A 20,154-nucleotide genomic window follows, 5' to 3' on the forward strand; every position below is an offset into this window, starting at 1 on the left:
CAATCTAAAAAAGGGATCGCTGCACTGTCTACCACTGACATTGTATGCACTTCGGAACCAACCAGGCTCCGACCATCATCTTACGCTGCACGAGATAGTTACGGGAAGGAAAATGAGAACCCCCCCTTATCCCCTGAGATAGAGCTAGATGTGATGCCCAGCCAACTAGAGAGGTCCTGGGAACCGAAATGCAGGAGTACCTGAACTGCATGACATCAAGCCTTTCTGTTGTTTCAGACCAACTGCAGCAACGGCGAAAAGGGTGCAGCACAGCACAGCACAAAACACAACAGGAGGTACTGAAACAGACACAATTCAAGGTCTGTGTGTGCCTCATCTTCCCTGGTGCCGTCGTGTTCGTAAACCACACAAGAAAAAAGGTGGTACGAGCCAAGATTCAATGGCCCTTTCATCGTAGAGGACTGCACACCGTCTGCTGTAAAACTGCAGGGCAGGAGAGCATGGATTTTCCTAAATTACATTAAACCCTATATCGGTGAGATCCCTCAAACTGCACCTCACCGAAGAAACCACAGTCAATGGGGAAGAACCTCGGCACGTGCAGATGAGATCCATGACGAGGAAGGACACATGAGCAGCAAAACCAAGAATAATGAACTCGGTTTGAAAATTGTGGCTTTAAACTAGACATTGCCTCTAAGCAAAAAGGTGAAAAAAGAAAATATGGACACTCTGTGCATCACAGTTGCAGGTTGAAGAAGAGAAATGTGCATCTAAGCCAAAACGAACTTCTGAATCAAGCCACACTTAAGCATTGTTGAAAAACCAAGACTGATAGACTACAGGCAAGACTTTTTCTCTGAGAGCTCAACATAGTATCCTGAAACCGCCAATACCAAGACTTTGTTTTACAGAATTTATGGCATCTCCCAACAGAAATCTCACATGGGATGTACTCGCTCACTTCCCGTTAGTGGTAATATCATATCCGTCACTTGTAGGGAGCGTAACCAGTGTCACAGGCTGTGTACAAGATCCTGCTAACGAGAAAGTAATCGGGCAACTGCTGTCATCACGGAAGCCTTCGCCGAGTTGCCCGAACACAGTGAAAGGGACCCAAATGCTTTCGCCACAAGTGATAATTGATGAACTCACGTACACTCTTTTCTTTCGTACCATAGAGGATTGCCCAGGACTCGTCGGGAGAACAACGCATACACTTACGTACATCAGAGATCCAAGAAACACTGAACACTTGAACCAACTGTGGATCAAGCTAAACTACGTGGTCGCAATCCACGCGGCAGGAAAGTACAGAGACTGTTCATGTCAAAAGAAAGGCCTGTGATCCAGGACCCAGCAAAGCGGGACAAATTTCCCTGTCACCCGAGAACAGCCAGCTGGCACACAATGTCCTGTTCCGGCTAGTCACGGACTATCCAGAAACGGTGGGAAGGGCTGCATAGGTTGACGTCATCACCTTCCTCCGAGATCCTGCTAATATCGCACACATGGGAACCCTCCTCCATGGCATGCTCCAACTGGAGCTGTCCAACTTCCAGAGAGTACCTGAGGAGACTCCAGTGAAACTTTCCGCCGAGGGACAGATCGAGAAGAGCAGGGACGAGAACTTCACCGTCTTGTTACTTTTTCTTTTCTTTTATTTTTATTTAGTGATTTTTTAGTAATACCATCTTTCCATTCCTTTGCATTGAACAGGTTCCAGCATGTCCTCAAGACTAAAGCAAATTCGGGGAGTGCACTGGGAACTTACCTATTTTAGATACGCATAATGAATGTGACGTACCAAAGATGTTAGCCTAATCTTTTTCCATAGTCTAGTAGAACTGTTTCGCCTAACCAGAGACAATCGTCACCCTCAGGAGGAGGTGGGGGGAATCCTTAAGGCACTGGACACTTTATGATACAACCTTTTGAGAAACCGCAACGGAGTAAGTGAAAGGAACTGAACGCTGACAATAGACTCATGTTTGAAATGGGGACCCAGAACAGTAACTTGGTCCTACCGCAAGGAGAGGGGCACCCCCGCTTCCCTGGAAGGAAATGCTGACAGCTTTCATATCAATCGATACTGTGTATATGCATAGAAATTATAATTGTTTTTCTGTCTTTAACTGTCATGATCCCTGCTTCCAAGGGGTCTGGACTTGCCCCACGACCTTGGAAGCAGGCCCATAACTCTGATCCCAGGAACCAGCCAGTCCCTAGTGGGACCTTTTGGACCTTGTCCTGGCGCCAGTGGCGCCAGGCTCATGAAGGTGACTGGTCCCGGCACAGGAAGCGCCGGGCTCATATTAGATAAGAGTGCTTGGTGGACCTACCTGTAGCAGACCATGCTGCTTACTTACCAGCTAGCTGGTCTCCTGATCCTTCTCTGCCTGGGACTACTTTTTCTGTCTGGGTGGAGCAGGAGCCACTCCCTGGAAGCAGAACACAGGAACTCTTCTAGAAATCTGGAACTCTTTTTCTTACCGGGGTGAGGCCGTGGAAGAAGACGCCTAAGCACTACAGAAGGCTATTTAAACCACACCCGATTGGTTTCACGTGCTTCGCGTTATTCTGCATCTGCAGCAGGACGCTCACCGTGTCAGCTCCAGGAAACCTCCAGCTCCAGATCCTGTGAACACGAAATCACCTGCTGGGATCCAACCTTCAGTCTTCTTCAGTCTTCAGCAGCTCCTGCAAAGCAAAGGCAGCGCATCTACTTACCTAATCCAACGGCAGCATCCAAGGCGCCTTTTTCAGCCTTTCTCTTCCGGCATCCGACATCTGCAAAGAGAAAACATCGGTCAGTAATATTTAACTACAAAGTCTGCTTACCTGTGTTACGCCCGTTCCAACTCAGCTCGCGCTGCATTCCGGCACCTGCAAGACAAGATACATCGGTTAGTAACGCTTAGTTACAAGACTGCTTACCTGTGTTACGTTCGCTTCCAATCTGTTCGCGCTGCACCTCGGCACCTGCAAAGACAAGAGACATTGCGGTGCATTCTACAGCGCTAGTGCAGTCTTTCTTCTTACGTGCCATTAGAAGGATAATCTTCACCGCCACAGCATCTCAAAAGGAAAAGACATAGACTTTAAAGACTTAAGACTTTTGAAAGAGAAGAGAACAATCTAAAAGGAACTTAAATACTTACAAGGCACGCTTGTGCACTAACGGCGTCTTCGCTCTCAGCTAACCCTCTGCTATCAAGAGGCAGAGCTCGCATCCAGTGAAGCAACTGGACCCAGCGCCCCTGCACAAGACGCAGGATGGAGAGCCCGGCATTTACCTATCTAAGGTAAGCGCAATTATCAACCCAGTTCCACAGGGAAAGAAAGGGCGAGAGGGGCTAGGAACTTTCCCAACCTTCCAATCACTAATACCTTGGTTTACCCTTGCAGACACCTCACTCTTCAGCTTAAACTTTCGGTGAGAAGGTGGCCCTGTCCGGGAGCAAAACAAACCCTGTGCCTAACACTGAAGACGGTATCCCCACCAGATCAAGGCCTGCGCCTCCGAGGGAACCAGGTGAGCGTTACATTAACAATCTGAACTGCTTTTTACATTGGTGCACGAAGCGTCCCAATTTCAGTGCACCCAGAGGATAAGGTACACATGAGTCCCACAAAGGCACCCACAAAGGCACCTAGACCCTATATAGTTATACCAGTCCCAAGAAAACCTGATGGTAAAGTAAACAAACTAAAATTGAATGTAATTGGCAGTGACTCATATACACTTGAGGTAACAAATGAAGAGAAAAGCTGGAGACAGGGTCAGCACGGAATGAATGAAAACGTAGCACTGACCACTATACGCACTCTCACACTGAATGCGCACGAACAAGGGCAAGTGTCAATGGCTACAGGGTCTCGAACGAAGGCAACAGAGGGTGTGAGACTGCCTGCCGAACAACCAGTCAAAGAAAATAGTGGAAGTGACCAAGAGGAAGCAAGCGAAAGACCAACTAAAGATATAACAAAAGCACTCAAAAGAACTGAAGCAGCCACAGGAGAATTCACAGGAAAAATGCAAATGCTGATAGATCATTTATTCCCGTTTATAGTTGGAGCAAAGAAACTACACGAGGAGCTGAAAAATAAAACCACAGACTATAATAACAAGCATACCAGTTCCAACGCAAGGAACGAGCACCAGGCCCAAGACGCAGCCACATGGACAGATGGTAAACCATTGAAGGTTAAAGGAGATCTACGAAAGAATACAACGCGAGAGGAAAAGAACCACAAAGCCTTCTCCTACCACAGCAATACAGATAAGGGAACCTGCTCCACCGAAAAGCAAGCCAGAGAAACCCCCAGAGTGTGGAAAAGCAGCACAGACGCATTTAAAGATATAGTTATAGCAAACTACAGAAAGACACTGAAAATCAAGAGAAGCACACATGAAGACGACAATGAACTAAATGACTGGCTGGATAGCACGGCGCACCTAGGGAACCATATTTGTTACCAACACATGAAGGAGGTCGGAAGAAGAACAGCTGAAGGAGAATGCTTTGTCTGTACACTTCTACCATACAGCATGGGAAAATCCAAGATCTTTGTAGCTGTACAAATTGATGTCCCTACAGCACACTGTATGTCACACATAGCAATGTGCAACACCAGAGGACAGTTTATGGGAAGAGATGCCTCATTGATATGGGCAACTGAAAAGGATTACCCCGATGTAGACGGTTATGTCCAGGATATCAAGACAGAGCGCATACCAAGAATCACGTGATCCGGTACGAAAAACCTGAAGTGAAAGGATCAGGAACGAGATGGGAAATAAACCCGAGACTGAATATCCAAGGAAAGACTGCAGAAGAGGCTCAAATTTGGAAGAACAGAGGCCAAATGCAGATCTGGGGAACAGTGATTTCCCCAAAGGGATGAGAAGGAGGAGTGGTAATCTGCCGAGCTTGGATGGTCTTTGGAGCCTGCAAAGAGGCAATAGAGAACTCAGGTTATGCAAACCTCTATGGCTGAAATTGGTAAGGCTGCTGACATGGGTTGAAGACAGAGGAGGACCCTTGCAAATAGTGCCACTGGAAAACCCGAAACTGTGCTTCAGAAGCAATGGCACAAGGAAGATGGGAGAGAATCAGAACTGCGGACGGATCTTTGAAGCTCCAGGAATGACTCAAAGAACCGCAGTTATTATGGACCATTACTGGGCATGTGGGTCCAAGGCATATATAAAATTAGCAAAAAACTGGGAAGGCATATGCACACTAGTGAACGTCCACGTTCCTGCACTAGTGATCCCAAAAAGTGACCGGAGTATTGACAGTTTCCCGAAAGCAGATGCTCATCTAAGGAAGAGGAGACCTGTGGAACTGGCATCCCGGATGAAGGCTGTTTAGCCTCACCTCAACAGTATTCACAACACTACTCTTGCCACACATCCAAGTAGGAGTGAATGCTAAATGGTTGCAGATAACCAGATGGGAGTTATTGCAGACCATCAATACCACCTTAAAAGGATTTAACGCGATCAAAGAAGAACTGGGAGCAATCCGATTGATGACCCTCCAGAACAGATATGTTCTTGACATGATCACAGCGATGGATGGAGATGTTTGCGCAAAAATTGGCGAACCATGTTGCACATTTATACCTTCACATGATGAAGAAAATGGAACCTTAACAGAGAGGCCATAACCTGAAGAACCAGGTGATTGATCAAACTGACGACATGGATGATGATCGCTGGTTTGGGGCACTATTCTCATGGGTCCTGCAATGGATGGCAGATATATTCAAGTTTCTGGGAGCCTTACTAGTAATTATACTGCTAGGATTCGGCGTTATCCAGATAATCATCACACAGTGCCAGAAAACTTGCAAAGAAAGCCATTGGGATGAAGATTATGGTCAATGTCGATCCAGGTTGGAAGCCCAGAGATCTGACTGATGAAGAGATAAGAGACTTTGTGAAAGCCAGCGAATTTGCTCCAAAACCAACAAAGTTTGCATATCCCAGAAAACGAGGAAGGTATGAAGGGAAATGGATCTACTGCAGCCCAAATGGGCAATGCCAGCTAATGACCCGGAACAAAGACGAACACGTAAAAACAGCAGGAAGTTTGAAAGGGGTGATAAAAAATATGGACTCCAAAGATACACGCGTTCACACCATCGTGTACAAACTCTGAAGACGACGAACAGGACACAGAAGAACCAAGGTAAATTAATCCAAAGAAGGAAGCAAAGGTGGTCGATGAACCGACCAGAGGGGGGAGTGTAGAGGAGGTCCCAGACATGGCCTGCACCCCTGCCCCCCATTTCGAGGTATCGGCAACGTACTGGCCAAGGTATGTGACGTATGAGGAGCAGATGAACCAACAGAGAGCTGCACTTGGACTCTGCTCAGTGCACATCAGAAGAGCAATACCTGTTGGAGCACCCATAACCAGACAACCATGGGCTGCATTGAAGAAGCCATTGAAGACGCCCGTACCAGCAGCTGACATGAAATGGAAGAAAACATACAGACTGTCCACGAATAGACCCAAAGAGCCTTAATGGACGGCTAGTGGTAATGACACGAGGGCTAGACATACTCCCGGATGAACGAAAACGACAACCAAAGAGAGCGCGCCAGTACGAGGTAGCTATGAAAATAGATGTAATGGACACAGAGGAGGAGACAATGTGGAAACATAAGGAAACATTGCTGTGAAACAAAATGGAAATATCCAACCAGCTAACGTGTGTAAATAGGCTTGGAACGCAAGAAGCTAAGAAAACGATACTGCTTGCAATGCTTAGTAGAAGAATAGAGCGGCAAGCGCCAACCACCTATCTACCTCAATGACGCACACTTATACAAGTGCGACTCCATTTTGTAACGCAGAATTTAGCCTATGTTGCAAAGGACTAACGACGCCAAGATTCATATTCCAGCCAAAGCCAAAGGAAAGCGCGGAATCGAAACTTAACAAAAACAGCTCATGCCTGGGCATTCGAGGTCAACCTAAGGAAGGGAGGAGAGCAGCAACCTCGGAGAATCGAAACTTCAGAGCATGCCAGCCAGCAAGTGAAGGTCAAGATAAAGAGGCCCCAGGCAGGTGGCGAGGCTATGGAAGAATCAAATACACGAACAACAGGAAAATTAAGCAGATTCACGGTGAACAGACACGTGACCAGCCAAGGGCAAAGAGGTACCAACGTCTGATGTCACACATAACCCAGGATGCCTTAACTTTTCCAGATAAGAGGCTACAGTTTCGAGGCCATCCTCAGCCAACTAATTGACACATAGCCCTAAAGGTACTGATTGATGGAAGGGAGGCAGGGTGAATCTTGGGGCACTCTGCATCTTGGTGTCCATTCTGCATGCTGCTAATTAAAGTGGAGATTTATGCCTAGGGGTGTAACCCACCCAATCACAATGGACCAAATAATCTAGGGTCCTATAGCTTGTAGAACCAATAAGACGTAGTTGTAGTGACGTCTATAACGAGTGATGTAGTGGGATGGACGTAGACGCCCACCCGATAAGTTATCCAATCTGCATGCTCTGTTACCGTATACAGATATAGCACCTATACTTAAGTTACCTTTTCCAACCAATAGAATCGCATGACAAACGTTTTACACGTCAAATGATGATGAATTTGCCCATAAAACTTGCTGTTTGAAATGAAGAATTCGGGAGTTGAAGCGAGACAGGCGATCGCAACACTGTTGATTACCATTTGTTTCCCCGTTTTTTGTACTTGTCATTAAACAGACTTCCCTTTGCCAAACTATTGAGTTGTCCTTATTGAATTGTGTCAGAGTAAGGGAATCCTGCACCCCAACCTCCTCAGGGTGCAGCTATCTTGTCTTACAGGTACCCAAGGGTGAGCTCTAACCTATGGGCCCCTCAGGGGACGCTCTGCCCTTCCGTACAAGACTACCCATGACATTTCCAAACTATTGGTAGTTAGGCCTTTTTTGAGCTGAAACTGTCCCCACCATAGATCCTTTGGTTCTAAGTTTAGATCCTCCCAGGCTTTCATCTTAAACCTTGCCACTCCGAATGGATTGCTTATTCACAACTTCATTCTAATCACTTTTGTGTCTGTAGGGTTTATCCTTAAAGGCTGGCAGCAAGGCTCTCTGTGCTGCCTTGACACCATTGTCGCACCACAGATTGTTTCCTAGTATGGGGCCTGTGATAGTTTTAGTTTTCACAGTGGCTGTCGCTATAGGTTTCAATTTATCAAGTAAATCCTCAAAGCACTTAACCTTACTTTTTGGGGTCTGGTGCCTGCTCAAAACAAAGAATAACTTCCTCTGTAATATAAGCTTTGTAAATTGGCCACAACCATAGATCCGTTGAAATCTATTTTAGACAATTTCTATTAGTTAACCTACCCACATCTCTAGTAATCTTATTGTTCCCCCAAGTTCATAGCTTAAAGTTGGTGCGTTAAGTGTGAGCCGCAATCTACTATTTTCTATGGCAAAAGGGTCAGAGGCCTTTACAGAGTTTTGCTTTCACTTTCGTCCAATAAGTAGGATGTCATGATGGAACACATCAAAGGATGTTCTGTCATTGTATCCCTTGCAAGCATTTTAATAGTTAAATGTTTACATTTCCGAGGTACCTTCATGGGCATTACCGTATTCAGACTTAGCAATGCTGCAATATCTGTTTCATATTAACCAGGATCTGCAGACGAGACCCCCCTTTTTAGTTTTTGCTATTAGTTGGTGCTTGAGCATAATTTATAAGCCAAATATATTACAGTGGAGTACAGCTAGAAATGAGATTATATGTGAGGGACACAGTTTGTGAGCATTTTGGTCATTTACCCACCTGTTGACTGGCCATGACCATGCTAATCCCTATGGCCATTCCGACCCAAAGCACATCCTCCTGATATTTTTTTTTAATTTATTGGGCATCTATAACGCACCTATACAGCAAATGGTGTTTAAAGGCGCATCAAGACAAAGAGGTGGGCGGGGAGGCACAGTGATGGAGAAAAACAAAAATGTTCCTACTATGCCTTGAGGCATTCGGATTGTGCAGTGCTGTAACATGAAATTCAGGGGAGAGTGGAAGGAGGGGAGGTCAGGAGGTATGGGAGGAACAGGGATGAAGACAAACAAAACAAATGTCCTACTAGGCCTTGAGACATTTGGATCGTGCAAGTGCTGAACATGAAGTGGTGGAGAGAGGGGAAGTGCAGTACGGGGAGGAAGGAGCAATGACAAGGAGGAGAATGGTCCATTAAGTGCAAAGGGGACAGGTTCAGCACGTCGCAAAGCTGGCAATGAAGAACAATTAAGTATGAAGGTACAAGTAGGTAAAATGCAAGATTCAATTACTTAAAAGTGCAAGATCACATATGCAGGTTACAAGTGGTTCTTAGTAGCATAATCTGGTTAAGCCATGCCTCATGGGGTAGGGGGGGTGGGCTACATCAGGTGTACAGAATTTGAGTGGGTGCATGAATAGGACGAGCATAGACCCAATACAAGTAAATTAACCTGCATGGGCTGTAGGTAAAAATCAGAGAAATGTTAAACCAGTGGTTACAGGTAGGTTAAATGCAAAATGTCGCAGGGCTGCAAAATGTCAATCCAGTGGTTAAAAGGTAGGAAAATGCAAAATACAGCACAGGGCTGGGAAATGTCAGTCCAATAGTTACAGGCAAGGGACGCAAATAGGTAAGTGAATGCTTACTGGAAAAGCCTCATCTGACGGTGCGGGGATGCTTCAGACATGCAATCAGTTACAATACCGATGTAGATGGCAGCAGTGGGACTGGAGGATGCACACACACATAATGGCTACTCCTCATGGTGCCATAAAGGAGCAGACAGCCAATGCAGCTCGAAACAGCAAGGCGGTGTAAGGCCAGACTTCCAGGTCTAGCGAGCAGCCAATGCCGTGCAAGAACAAAAGTGCGAACAGTGTGGCAGATTAGAGAGGCGGAGCAGGGCAGACACCTACTCACTTTGGCGCAAGAGGGTAGGTGGAGTAGGTGGCATTGGCAGGGAGTCAGTTGGGCGGCCTATAAGTATAGCACACAGCAAACGTTGTAGGCAGTGGCGTGTAGCAAGGGAGAGAGGGTCTTTGTGGGTGTTCATCGGGGAAAGTCGAAGAGGTTCAGTTCCAAGCATATGGTAGATTACAAAGTGAAGAGGGGGTCGGGGCAAGTGGCTTAGCAAGCAATGCAAGCATGGTCAGAATGAGGATCACGCTAAGTAGCAGCCACGAAGTAGGCTCAGGCACAGTGGTAAGAGGGTGGGCCATTACCAGCCAATTGACGGACGGGGCCAGACAGGGTATGAGGAGGCAATAGGAATAGGCCTTAGTGGGAGGCCTTTAAGGGGGATGGCGCCACCTGCCAGCTCTTTCTGGTTGGACAGGATCTCCTGCAGCCATTCAATTATGGATGGATGGAGGAGGCGGGCATTCGGCTGTGCACTATCCCAGTGCAGTTGTCATATCAGCGGCCATCTTGGAAAAGAGTGGCTCACACACAGTTCGAAGTGCCCTGCATGACTTGCCTAGTGTGTTGAAAAATGCAGGCAGCACAATGCGGGGAACAACTCCTGGAGGCTACCTATGCCATGATGTTGAAAGTTATTTGACTCAAACACTTTTTCAAGCAGTGACATTACTCTTTGGTCGGCAAGTGTTTTCTGCTGAGAGCTGCTAACATGCTACTGGTGTAGTTAAAAATGTCTTAACTAAGCCTTCAGCCGTGTGATTTATCTGTTCCTTACACTGGACTGTTGAAAACAAGCATTGGCAAAGCCAACAGCTTTGGATTGTGTATAGGTATTAGATGGCATTTGTCAGTAACTGCTATCACATGGCGAGGTATCCTCACACCATTTCCCGCCTGTTGCCATGTTATGGCCAGGAATTACCATTATAGCCGCGCCTGACAAATGCCTAAGCCTTGGCTATATACAAGCCAAAACATTTGGTTTTGCCAACGCTCGTTTCTTTTGTAATGTTTGAGCTTTAACAGAAAAAACTAACAAACCATCCAGAGAAAAAGGTTCTTCACCCATGTTTCTTGGAACATAATTGTCTTGGCCCTCCTATTATGTTCGAAGATACAATTTTGGCAATGTACCTCAAGGGCCTTGTTTAGAGGTTTAAATCGATCATTACAAAAGTAGAGGTCTAGCAACTGTAGCATTAATCACCCTACCCCCTCCCCTCCGACCACCACTTCTGTACCAACCTTGCTTACCGAATCCAGTAACTTACTAATTTTGTTTTTATGTATAGAACATTCTAAGTATTTCAGAATATATTCCACCGATAAAAGGTTATGAAAAGTGACTACAACAAAATTACCTCCCAGTTGAAGGGGGCTACCATTGTACCCACCTTTTTATCACTTCTGATTTCCTGTAACCAATATGGACAGTTACTCGTGAGGCTCTTTGAGCCTTCCTGGACATCAGATATCAAATTTAGAACAATGAGAGCCAGTAATAAGGGTGTGCAATTTTGGGAAAGGTACAAATAGTTAATCTCCTGGAAGGATTTTGTTTCGGCGACTTCGGTCAGATGACTCAATCTGCAGAGATTTCTGATTTCAGCAATGATCTGGAATAGCAACCTGTGGGCCATTGCAACCTTTCCCCAGCCGTCGATCAGGATTCTTCCGTGTTTTGGGTATCTGAGGTATTGCAAGGTTTTCCAACTGTCTATTTGGTCAGAGCTGAATTAATTTCCATGATACTCCCTGTGCACTTGCAGTTGAAGGAACAGCCAAAATCATGTATCTTTTTCCCAAATGTTACTATGTTCTGGCTACTCCTGTCACATTTTGCAGTGTGCTTTCCTTTGACGTTAACTTGGAAGGTAAAAATGTCCATTCCACCAAACTCCAACCCCCCCCCCCTCCTCTGACCGACACTGAGTAGTCTATTTTTGTTTATTAGTTTTGGCTTGTAAAACCCCCCTGTTTGTACTGACCAGGGACAAAAGACCAATTTTCTCCAAGTGTAAATGACAAGGGTGGGTGCTATGCTGTTGCATTTGTAACCTCCAATAACCTCAGATCTATTGTCTGGCGTATTCAATACTCCAAAATGATTTCTTGCTATCCACAAGTTCGGTCCCGTTTTACCATCTCCACACCCCAACAACAAAAGGTACCCCAGTATTGCACTTTCTATTTGTGCTGTCCGACTCCAGATCTTCCACAGCTCTATGCAAAAATTAATCTAAAGTATTTGGAGGAGTCTTGCTTTTCGTTTTAGTTGCCTTTGTTCTATTTTTTTTTTGGCATCATGATTTTAAATAACAAAAGCAGCTAAGGGTCCTTTTGCATCGGGGACAAGTTGTCAAGGTTGGTTCTTCAGAGCAAATAGTTCTTGGTTATCCATATTGCCTAAAAAGCTGATACTAGCACCTCTTTCTAGGCCCTCAAAGTGCTAGTGTCTAGTCCTCAGACTGCACTTCTCCACTTCACAATTGGCATTGCTCATACCACAGCAATCCTTGCAGACTACATGGGCCACAAATCCATGCAGCTTAGCCTTCCCCACTGCCATGTTTCAACTTGCCCTTTGCAAAGTACATAACAATTGCAATATTACACCAAAGTAAATACATATTTTATTTTTTAGAAGTACTTCAAAAATGCAGACCACCATTGGAAAGAACATATGAGTGCTGTGAAACATAGAAATATGGGGAGCCCATTAACAGACCAGCAACTAAATCTTGGTGGAGCACCTTACCAGTTTCCAGCCAGAAAAAGGGTAAGTAAACCACGTCATGAGAAGTGGCAGACCTTTGTCAAGTTGTTGAATTGTAATTATATTTCCTATGTAATTTCATCAGGCTATGGTCTGGTCCTCTAGTTCTGAAAAGGTGACTGTTCAATCCCTGAAATGTGAAGCGTTTTGTCTCTAGTGCTAAATCTTTCTTGCACATTTGGGCAGTCTGTATTCAAATGTTCATTACCTCTGGATTTGCTGTTCAAGGGCGTCTATAAATAGTTTTGAGTCTTGTGTATCTTCTTAAGAATCACATGCTTTGCATAGGCCGACATCTAGTGGGAGTTGCAGAGTATTGCACATTAAGTTTTCAAAGTTCGAAAAGGGACGTTGCAGGGCGTGACTAATACTATCCCTAGTGTGATGTACCCTGTACCCATGGTATTTCACACGTCAAGGTCCTTCAGATTATTTCTTTCCACCATCGTGGCAACTACTTATTTCATGAAGTCCGTAGCAGTGAGCTACTTTGGGAGTTCATATAATCCAAATCCCTCTTGTTGATTGCGGTCATCGCACTTCTTCGTCTGATTTCCAGAGCATCTCGATGACTGATTCCGGCCTCCGAAACAGACGTCTGTTCCAATGGCAGGATTCAGCCTACACCTGGCCTTACCAGTAGGGAGAGTGGACGGGACTGATCCTTCTTTGTTGCCTCTGTCCACCTTCCAGTATGGAGCACACCCCCTTTAAGTTTTGCCCCAAGTGCAACAGAAAATTTCCATTGAAAGACACGCATAACCCGTTGCACTTCTTGCAAGCTTTTTCGGCCGAAGACCCTAAAGGAGCGTTGGATCAAGGGGTGGGTGCCATATGCCATGTTGGCGGAGTCGGAGACAGCCACCAGATATTCAAGCTGGACCACGTAGGCCGAGGCAGCCGAGACTCCGATTCGGCAGACTACCCTGGAACTGACCAGTTCCTGCACGCCTGTCCCCAGCGCGCTGCTACGAGGATGCATGCACGCACACTCCTCACCCCCCATAAATGCACTCCCTGAGCTGCTCCTCGACGGACCTGTTGACGGAGTGCCAGCGCTGGTGGTTGGTGCTTCTCGGCCCACTGACCCAACACAACCAGCCCCGCTGTGGTTTTGCCTACGCACCTACTACATGGCGATAATGCAGACACTCCGGCAAAGGGCATGCATAAACATCGCTCGCCGGCTGAGGCAGAAATGCAAAACACCTTCCTCGTATAGAAAAACACCATAAAGGGCCCTCTCCTCATGATAAACTGGCCCCCCAGGCCTCTTAACACTATCAGGAATGCCCTCAACAAGAAATGCCCTAGGGAAAGCCCCAAGGACACATCTGCAGGTGACTGCCCTGTAGAGGCACCTCCCCTAACATCCCTCCTCACCACCGAGGTTACGCCTGAGGCTCCAGAAACTATCCTGTCTTTAAACCCCTGGACCCATAGCACAGTTTGAAGACACCATGCAAAAGATTTCATTCTTTGTGGACCATTTGAGCAGGTTGCCCCTCCAGTGGCACCTTCTTTTTTGACCTACCCTCCAACACCCCTCTACCCCCTTCACACACCCCCAGCCCCCAACAGTTTACACACCTGGGAGCCCTTGCAAGGATCTCAACAAGGGGGCCTGCAGTCCATTCAGACAGACCAGGATGTGTGGGTGGATGATCATGGTGGTCCTGGACAGGATGGTGACACCTTTTACAGGACCAAGACGACCCGGATCTCTACTTTGTAGATCCAGTTGACCCCTCCGCAGTCAAGAGTGGTCATTCCTCTCCTATTTCTGACCAACCACTTTACAATAAGCTGCTTAAGAAGGCAGCTCACCACTTTGGTATAGACTCGGAGGAATCTAGTCCCGCAGGTATCGACTTTGTTGAGGATATTCTCAATGAGAAAAAAAACAGTTAGCCCGGCTATACCCCTTCTAGAATCTGTCAAGAAGAGTCTCTCCATCCCTGTCTAGCCCCCCCCCCTTTACCAGGACGGTCCACCCACAGGTGGAGAAATTGTTCGACCCTCCATCAGACCCTCTCTGCATTAGAGGTTACGTCACACCGGACTCTCCGCTGGTGACGATTACCAGAAAGAGAGCGGGTGTTCCACTCTCAACCTCCGAAGCACCTCTCAACCAGGAGTGCAAGAGACTATACATGGTAGGGGAGCGTATTACAACTTCTGCTGCGTACCTCACCAGAATAGCAAACAATACCACCTCGCTTGCCAGCTACAGCAGCAGCCAGTGGGATGAGGTGCAAGGCACCTGGATTCAATACCAGAACCAGCCCGTTCGCAACACCACAAAGTTGCCACAGAGGGTAAACAAGTCTCCCAAAACATCCTAAAGAATTTCTTGGATTCTGGAGACATGTCAGATAAGGGTCAATGTCGAGGGAACCCTCCAAAAAGACACTCCTGGTTTAGAGACTCTGTATTCAATCTGTAGACTCAGGCGGCCCTAATAAACTTGCCCATCGAGGAGGGTCTCCTCTTTGGCAAAGCCGTTAATGGCCACCTGGAAACGGCAAAGAAGAATGAGACCATCAAGACACTTGGTCCATTATCCAACTAGCCTTTCATCTGAAGTGGGCCATTCAACACACGCTGAAACTTTCGGGTGCAATGTTCCGTAAAACCAGGCCAAGCTGGCTCAAGCACGTCTAGTACCTCCTTTTACAGTCCACATGCTGAAACGTCCTATCCATACCAGCAGCGTCGGTTTTTCTGTGGAAAAGTACGTGGCAGAACAACAGTCTCTAGGGGCGCAACAGCAGCCCCTGTCTCCAAATGATGGGCCGAGCCACGTTTCCTCCCAATTGTCACCAGTAGGGGGTTGCATAACACTCTTCGGCCACCAATGGGAGGGAATAACATCAGACCGCTGGGTTCTGGACCCAGTGGCCAAGGGATACTCGGTATAGTCCCTGGAAACACTTTGCCACCATCCACCTCATATAGAAGGATGTCCCCCAAAAACCTCAACATCCACCAGGAGGAGATCGTAATTCTACTACAAAAAGGACCACTCGACCTGGTGCCGTTCATGGAACAAAATCAAGGTATTTATTCAATGTACTTCCTTGTTCCAAAGAAAGATCTAACGATGCACCCTGTCCTGGACACGCGCCCTGCAAACATGTACGTCAAGCCTAAAAAATTCAGGATGACATTGTTGCAGGAGGTCATCCCACTAATGAATCTAGGGGATTACATGGCAACATTGGACCTGAAGGATGCATAATTTTATATTTCAATGTTGCCAGCGCACAAAAAATACCCTGGATTCAAAGTGGGGGGCAATCTCTACCAATTCAAAGTGCTACCATTCGGCATTGCATCAGCTCCCAGGGTATTCGCAAAGGTCCTAGCAGTGGTAGCCGCACACTTGCAAAGGCAGTCCATTCCAGTGTGCCCTTAAATAGACTGGCTGAGTACCGAGAACTCTCCCCAGAGGTGCCTTGAAAACATGCAGCAAACAATCGATCTGCTGATACAATTGGGTTTCTACATAAACGAAAATAAGTCAAGTCTCGTTCCCAGCTAAGTAAAGACATTTCTGGAGGCACTAATCAAAACAAAGGACAGACTAGTCTTCCCCTATGAGGAAAGGGTCAAACATGTTTCAAACACCTCAGTATGTAGATGGTCATCGAGTGATGGTATGAAAGGAAATGCGCCTGCTGGGAATGATGGCTTCCTGCATCTACCTAGTTATGCCAGGCTGCGCATGCGTCCAATGTAAGAGTGGCTAGCAAAACTATGGTCGCAGCCAAGAGGATTGTGGGACGATCTAGTGGTGGTTTCTGCAACCTCTGGTTCAATTGCTACAGTGTTGGAACAGACAATATCTACTAAAGGGACAGCCTTTCCAACCCCAATGGGAGCCACTCTCACAACAGATGCGTCAATGACTGGGTTGGGCATGCACTTTCTTCACCACACTGCTCATGGCCCGTGGACACAGGCCATAACCAGAAAGCACATCAACCTTCTGGAAATGCTAGAGGTTCTCAAAGCACTTCAAGCCTTCAAGACCCAACTAGCGCACAACAGTACTTAACCTCACAGTACCACAGCCATGTTTTTATATTTTAAAAATAAACGGGGGGAAACGCACTCGTCAGGGCTGTCCACACTAGCCCAGAACATTTGGCTGTGGGCACTATATCGCATGTTCTAGTGGCACATGTTCCAGGGAAACTCAATTCTTTGGCAGACATGCTAAGCAGGAGTGTAATGCTACCCTCAGAGCACAAGTGTCAAATACAGACTTGCTAGACATCTTCTCAAAAAGGATCGAAGAGGACACTGACACTGCTTCTCAAAGAATAGTCCACAAGCAACAAAGGGAACAAGTAACCCTTATTATAATCGCTCCCATGTGGGCATTACCAGACCTGGTTCTCACACCTGTAAATAATGTCCCTATGTCCTCACAGGAAACTACCCTGCACGGACAACCTGTTAACCCAGGATCAGGGAACAACGCTGCACCCATGCCCTTAGAAGCTGCACTGAGGTCATAGAATTTGGTCAACTTAACCTACACCAAAGGTTCATGGAAATATTCAAGCTGGCACGCAAGTCTAACGCAAGGCACTGCTATTTCAATAAATGGAAACATGAGGTGTTATGGTCCAGAACACGGTCTCTTAATCCGACTGACTGTTCACTGTCCAACATAGTCCACTACCTACTTGACTCGGGATTGGTCTTTAACTCACTCCAGGTACACCTAGCGGCTCTATCCGCTTACAACACGTTCCCTAGCATACATGTTGTGGTGGAAGGTGCCTGTAGTTGAGGCTTTCATGGAGGGAATCCAAAAACGGTACCTTCCAATCTCCAATTCTACCCCCAGCTGGGACCTCAACATTGTTCTCACAAGGCTCATGGTGGCCTGTGCACAAGGCCAGCCTTAAACATTTTACATCCAAAAAGGCCTTCCTAATAGCCGTTACATCAATCAGATGGGTTAGTTAACTACAGGCTCTATCAGTACAAGTCTCTGTTATAGTCCTGCCCAAAGACAAGGTGGTGCTACACACCAAATTCATATCAAAATTCCGTGTAAATCAAACTATAGAGCTTCCTGCATTCTTCCAGAACCCAACAAACACCACATAAAGGAGCCTACATGCACTAGATTTGTGCATAGCTGTCATGTTCTACCTTCAAAAGACAGTTGCTCAGAAAAATAGATAGCTGCTTTAGCGCTACAGATACAAAAACTATTTTCAAATGGATTGTCAACTGCATCCAACTTTGTTCTCTTGATAAGAGATCACTGCCCTTTTAGCTTAGAGCACACTCAACTCGAGGCACTGGGGCAACTCTAGCCTCCATAGCAAATGTGCCTCTAGATGCCATTTGAAAGGCTGCCACTTGGAGTTCAGTATATACCTTTACCCAACATTACTGTCTGGACACACATTCTAGGGGTGATAAACTGGTGGGACAAATGGTGCTGAAACATCCCTTTTCAGCGCTACCTTCTAACAACCCACCACCTTACACAAATGCTGTTTGCTAATCTATGCAAAGCATGTGATTCTAAGCAGATCCACAAGCCTCAGAAGGGATACATTACTCACCGTAATCGTATTTCTGATGCTTGTATGCATTTAGATTCACATGCGCCTGCCCTTCCTCCCCTCTTGGAGTAGAGTGAATTTGTGAATGACGCATAGATCTTTCATACTTCATGGTCTCCGCCTACAGTTCACACTTACAATTTACACTCCCTCTTGTCAGAAACAAATAATTGAGGGACCTCAACGCATGAGGGATCATGGGTGCAGGGTACGTCACACTAGGGGATGGTATTAGTCGCGCCTTGTCGACGTCCCTTTTTGAACTTTGAAAACTTCATGTGCAATACTCTGCAACTTCCACTAGACATCGGCCCTATGCAAAGCATGTGTATCTAAGCAAATCGAAGGAGCAGAAATACAATTACGGTGAGTAACGTATCCCATACTCCCACATCCCATGCGCTTTTCTCCAGACTTGGGGAATGGTGGCACCAGAAGGGGGCTGGACTGGAGCTTCATGTGTAGCGGGAACCCATTCAAGAAGTAGTATGGTACACATGAACTGACATGCTCCCGCATGTGTCCACCAGTGTATGTATAACCCTAGGTCCAGGCTCTTCATTTCCTTTGGTTGCTTTTGTAAAACAATTTAAGCCATATTCTTTGTGCTTGGCAAGCCATTATTTTTACTTTGACATTGTACTCCACTTCCACACTATTGCCCCCTGGCCTTTTGTGCACGGAATTAGCAAAAAGGACATGTCAGTCTGCATGAGATGATCCATTCTTTAGGACTACTCTTTTCACAACACTCACTCCCTGTTAGAGTGATGCGTTTTCCCCATCACCATTTGAGGTTTGAATGAAAATGTAAGCTTCACAGGAATCCTAGAATGTGGCTATTCCCTCATTTAAGCTCCTGCTTAGTGGATCAGGGGTTAGCAGGATTGCAGAGATAAAAGCGGGGTTTATGTCCCTCACTTCAGCCTAATCTCTTGTTACTACCCCAAGGGCACCCTATATAAACAGGCAGCTGGGGTCTGGTAGGGAAGAGGTGAAGCAGATGGGTAATGGAAGAACATGGCTCTGCCCTATACTTGGATGTGGGGGGCGGTTTGGGGGGCTCATACCGCAGATCTTTTGAGCATGAGGGATTGTACATCAGATGTGTGGATCCTTCATCTACCCCGTCAGCCCCCACCCAAAGCATCACTTCCTTTGCTCAACATTGGCACTTCGACCTCCAACCCAGGAGAGCGCTCGCTCTGCAGTATCTAAAGTGGGCACAGCTACACTGCTTAATGCCACCCTTTTTGGTTTCTCTCACCATAACATTTGTAACCGATCATCAGTGTTGTATTGGCAGGCATCACTGCAGCTCATGACCAGGGAAATGCTTTCTGCACACTGCATCCTTCAGCTTCTCCACCGTTGCTTATGTTTGAGGTGGAGGTGACCTGTAGATGGCTCACTTTAACCACACACACTCCAGCCTCTTTGCTGTGGTGATCTGAAGTGGCAGCCTGGGGTGGTAAGACTTCCAGCAGCACACAAGCCTAGTTGCACAGCGCCCGCCCCCGCACGCTTTTAGGCACGAACAGGATGTGCGAAAAAGGACCGTTCAAGTGGCTGCTTTTGCCATTCCAACCCCACCCTTTTTTTCTGTCAGTGGCTGAGACTACCTAATACTGGTCTTCTGACCAACGCCTTGGTCATCCTAGTATTACCAACCTAGTATATACTGTAAGTATCGTCACTGATTCTCTGGAGGGAAGCTTCTCTCACGTGATCAGGGAAAGGCAGAAGCTTCCTGACTCTGACCTTGGCGGTGGCGATCTGTTAGAGGATCACGTAGGGGAGGACAAACCCCAGAGAGGCAGGAAAACAAATAAAAATAAACCTTCAGATGTTG

The 20,154-nt window shown here is 46.5% G+C and overlaps 1 protein-coding gene across 1 annotated transcript in view; it reads left to right on the forward strand.

Moving 5' to 3' along the window:
* Positions 1 to 20,154, forward strand: part of CENPI (centromere protein I) — a 1,093,019-nt gene that overhangs the window by 317,911 nt on the left and 754,954 nt on the right. Inside the window, exon 9 of the mRNA XM_069613020.1 lies at positions 12,577 to 12,711. Within this exon, the coding sequence (XP_069469121.1) occupies positions 12,577 to 12,711 (135 nt within the window). The remainder of the gene's footprint in view (positions 1 to 12,576; positions 12,712 to 20,154) is intronic.

This window comes from Ambystoma mexicanum, chromosome 5p (assembly GCF_040938575.1).
Source record: "Ambystoma mexicanum isolate Mex_15411 chromosome 5p, UKY_AmexF1_1, whole genome shotgun sequence".
Classification (NCBI taxonomy): Eukaryota; Metazoa; Chordata; class Amphibia; order Caudata; family Ambystomatidae; genus Ambystoma; species Ambystoma mexicanum.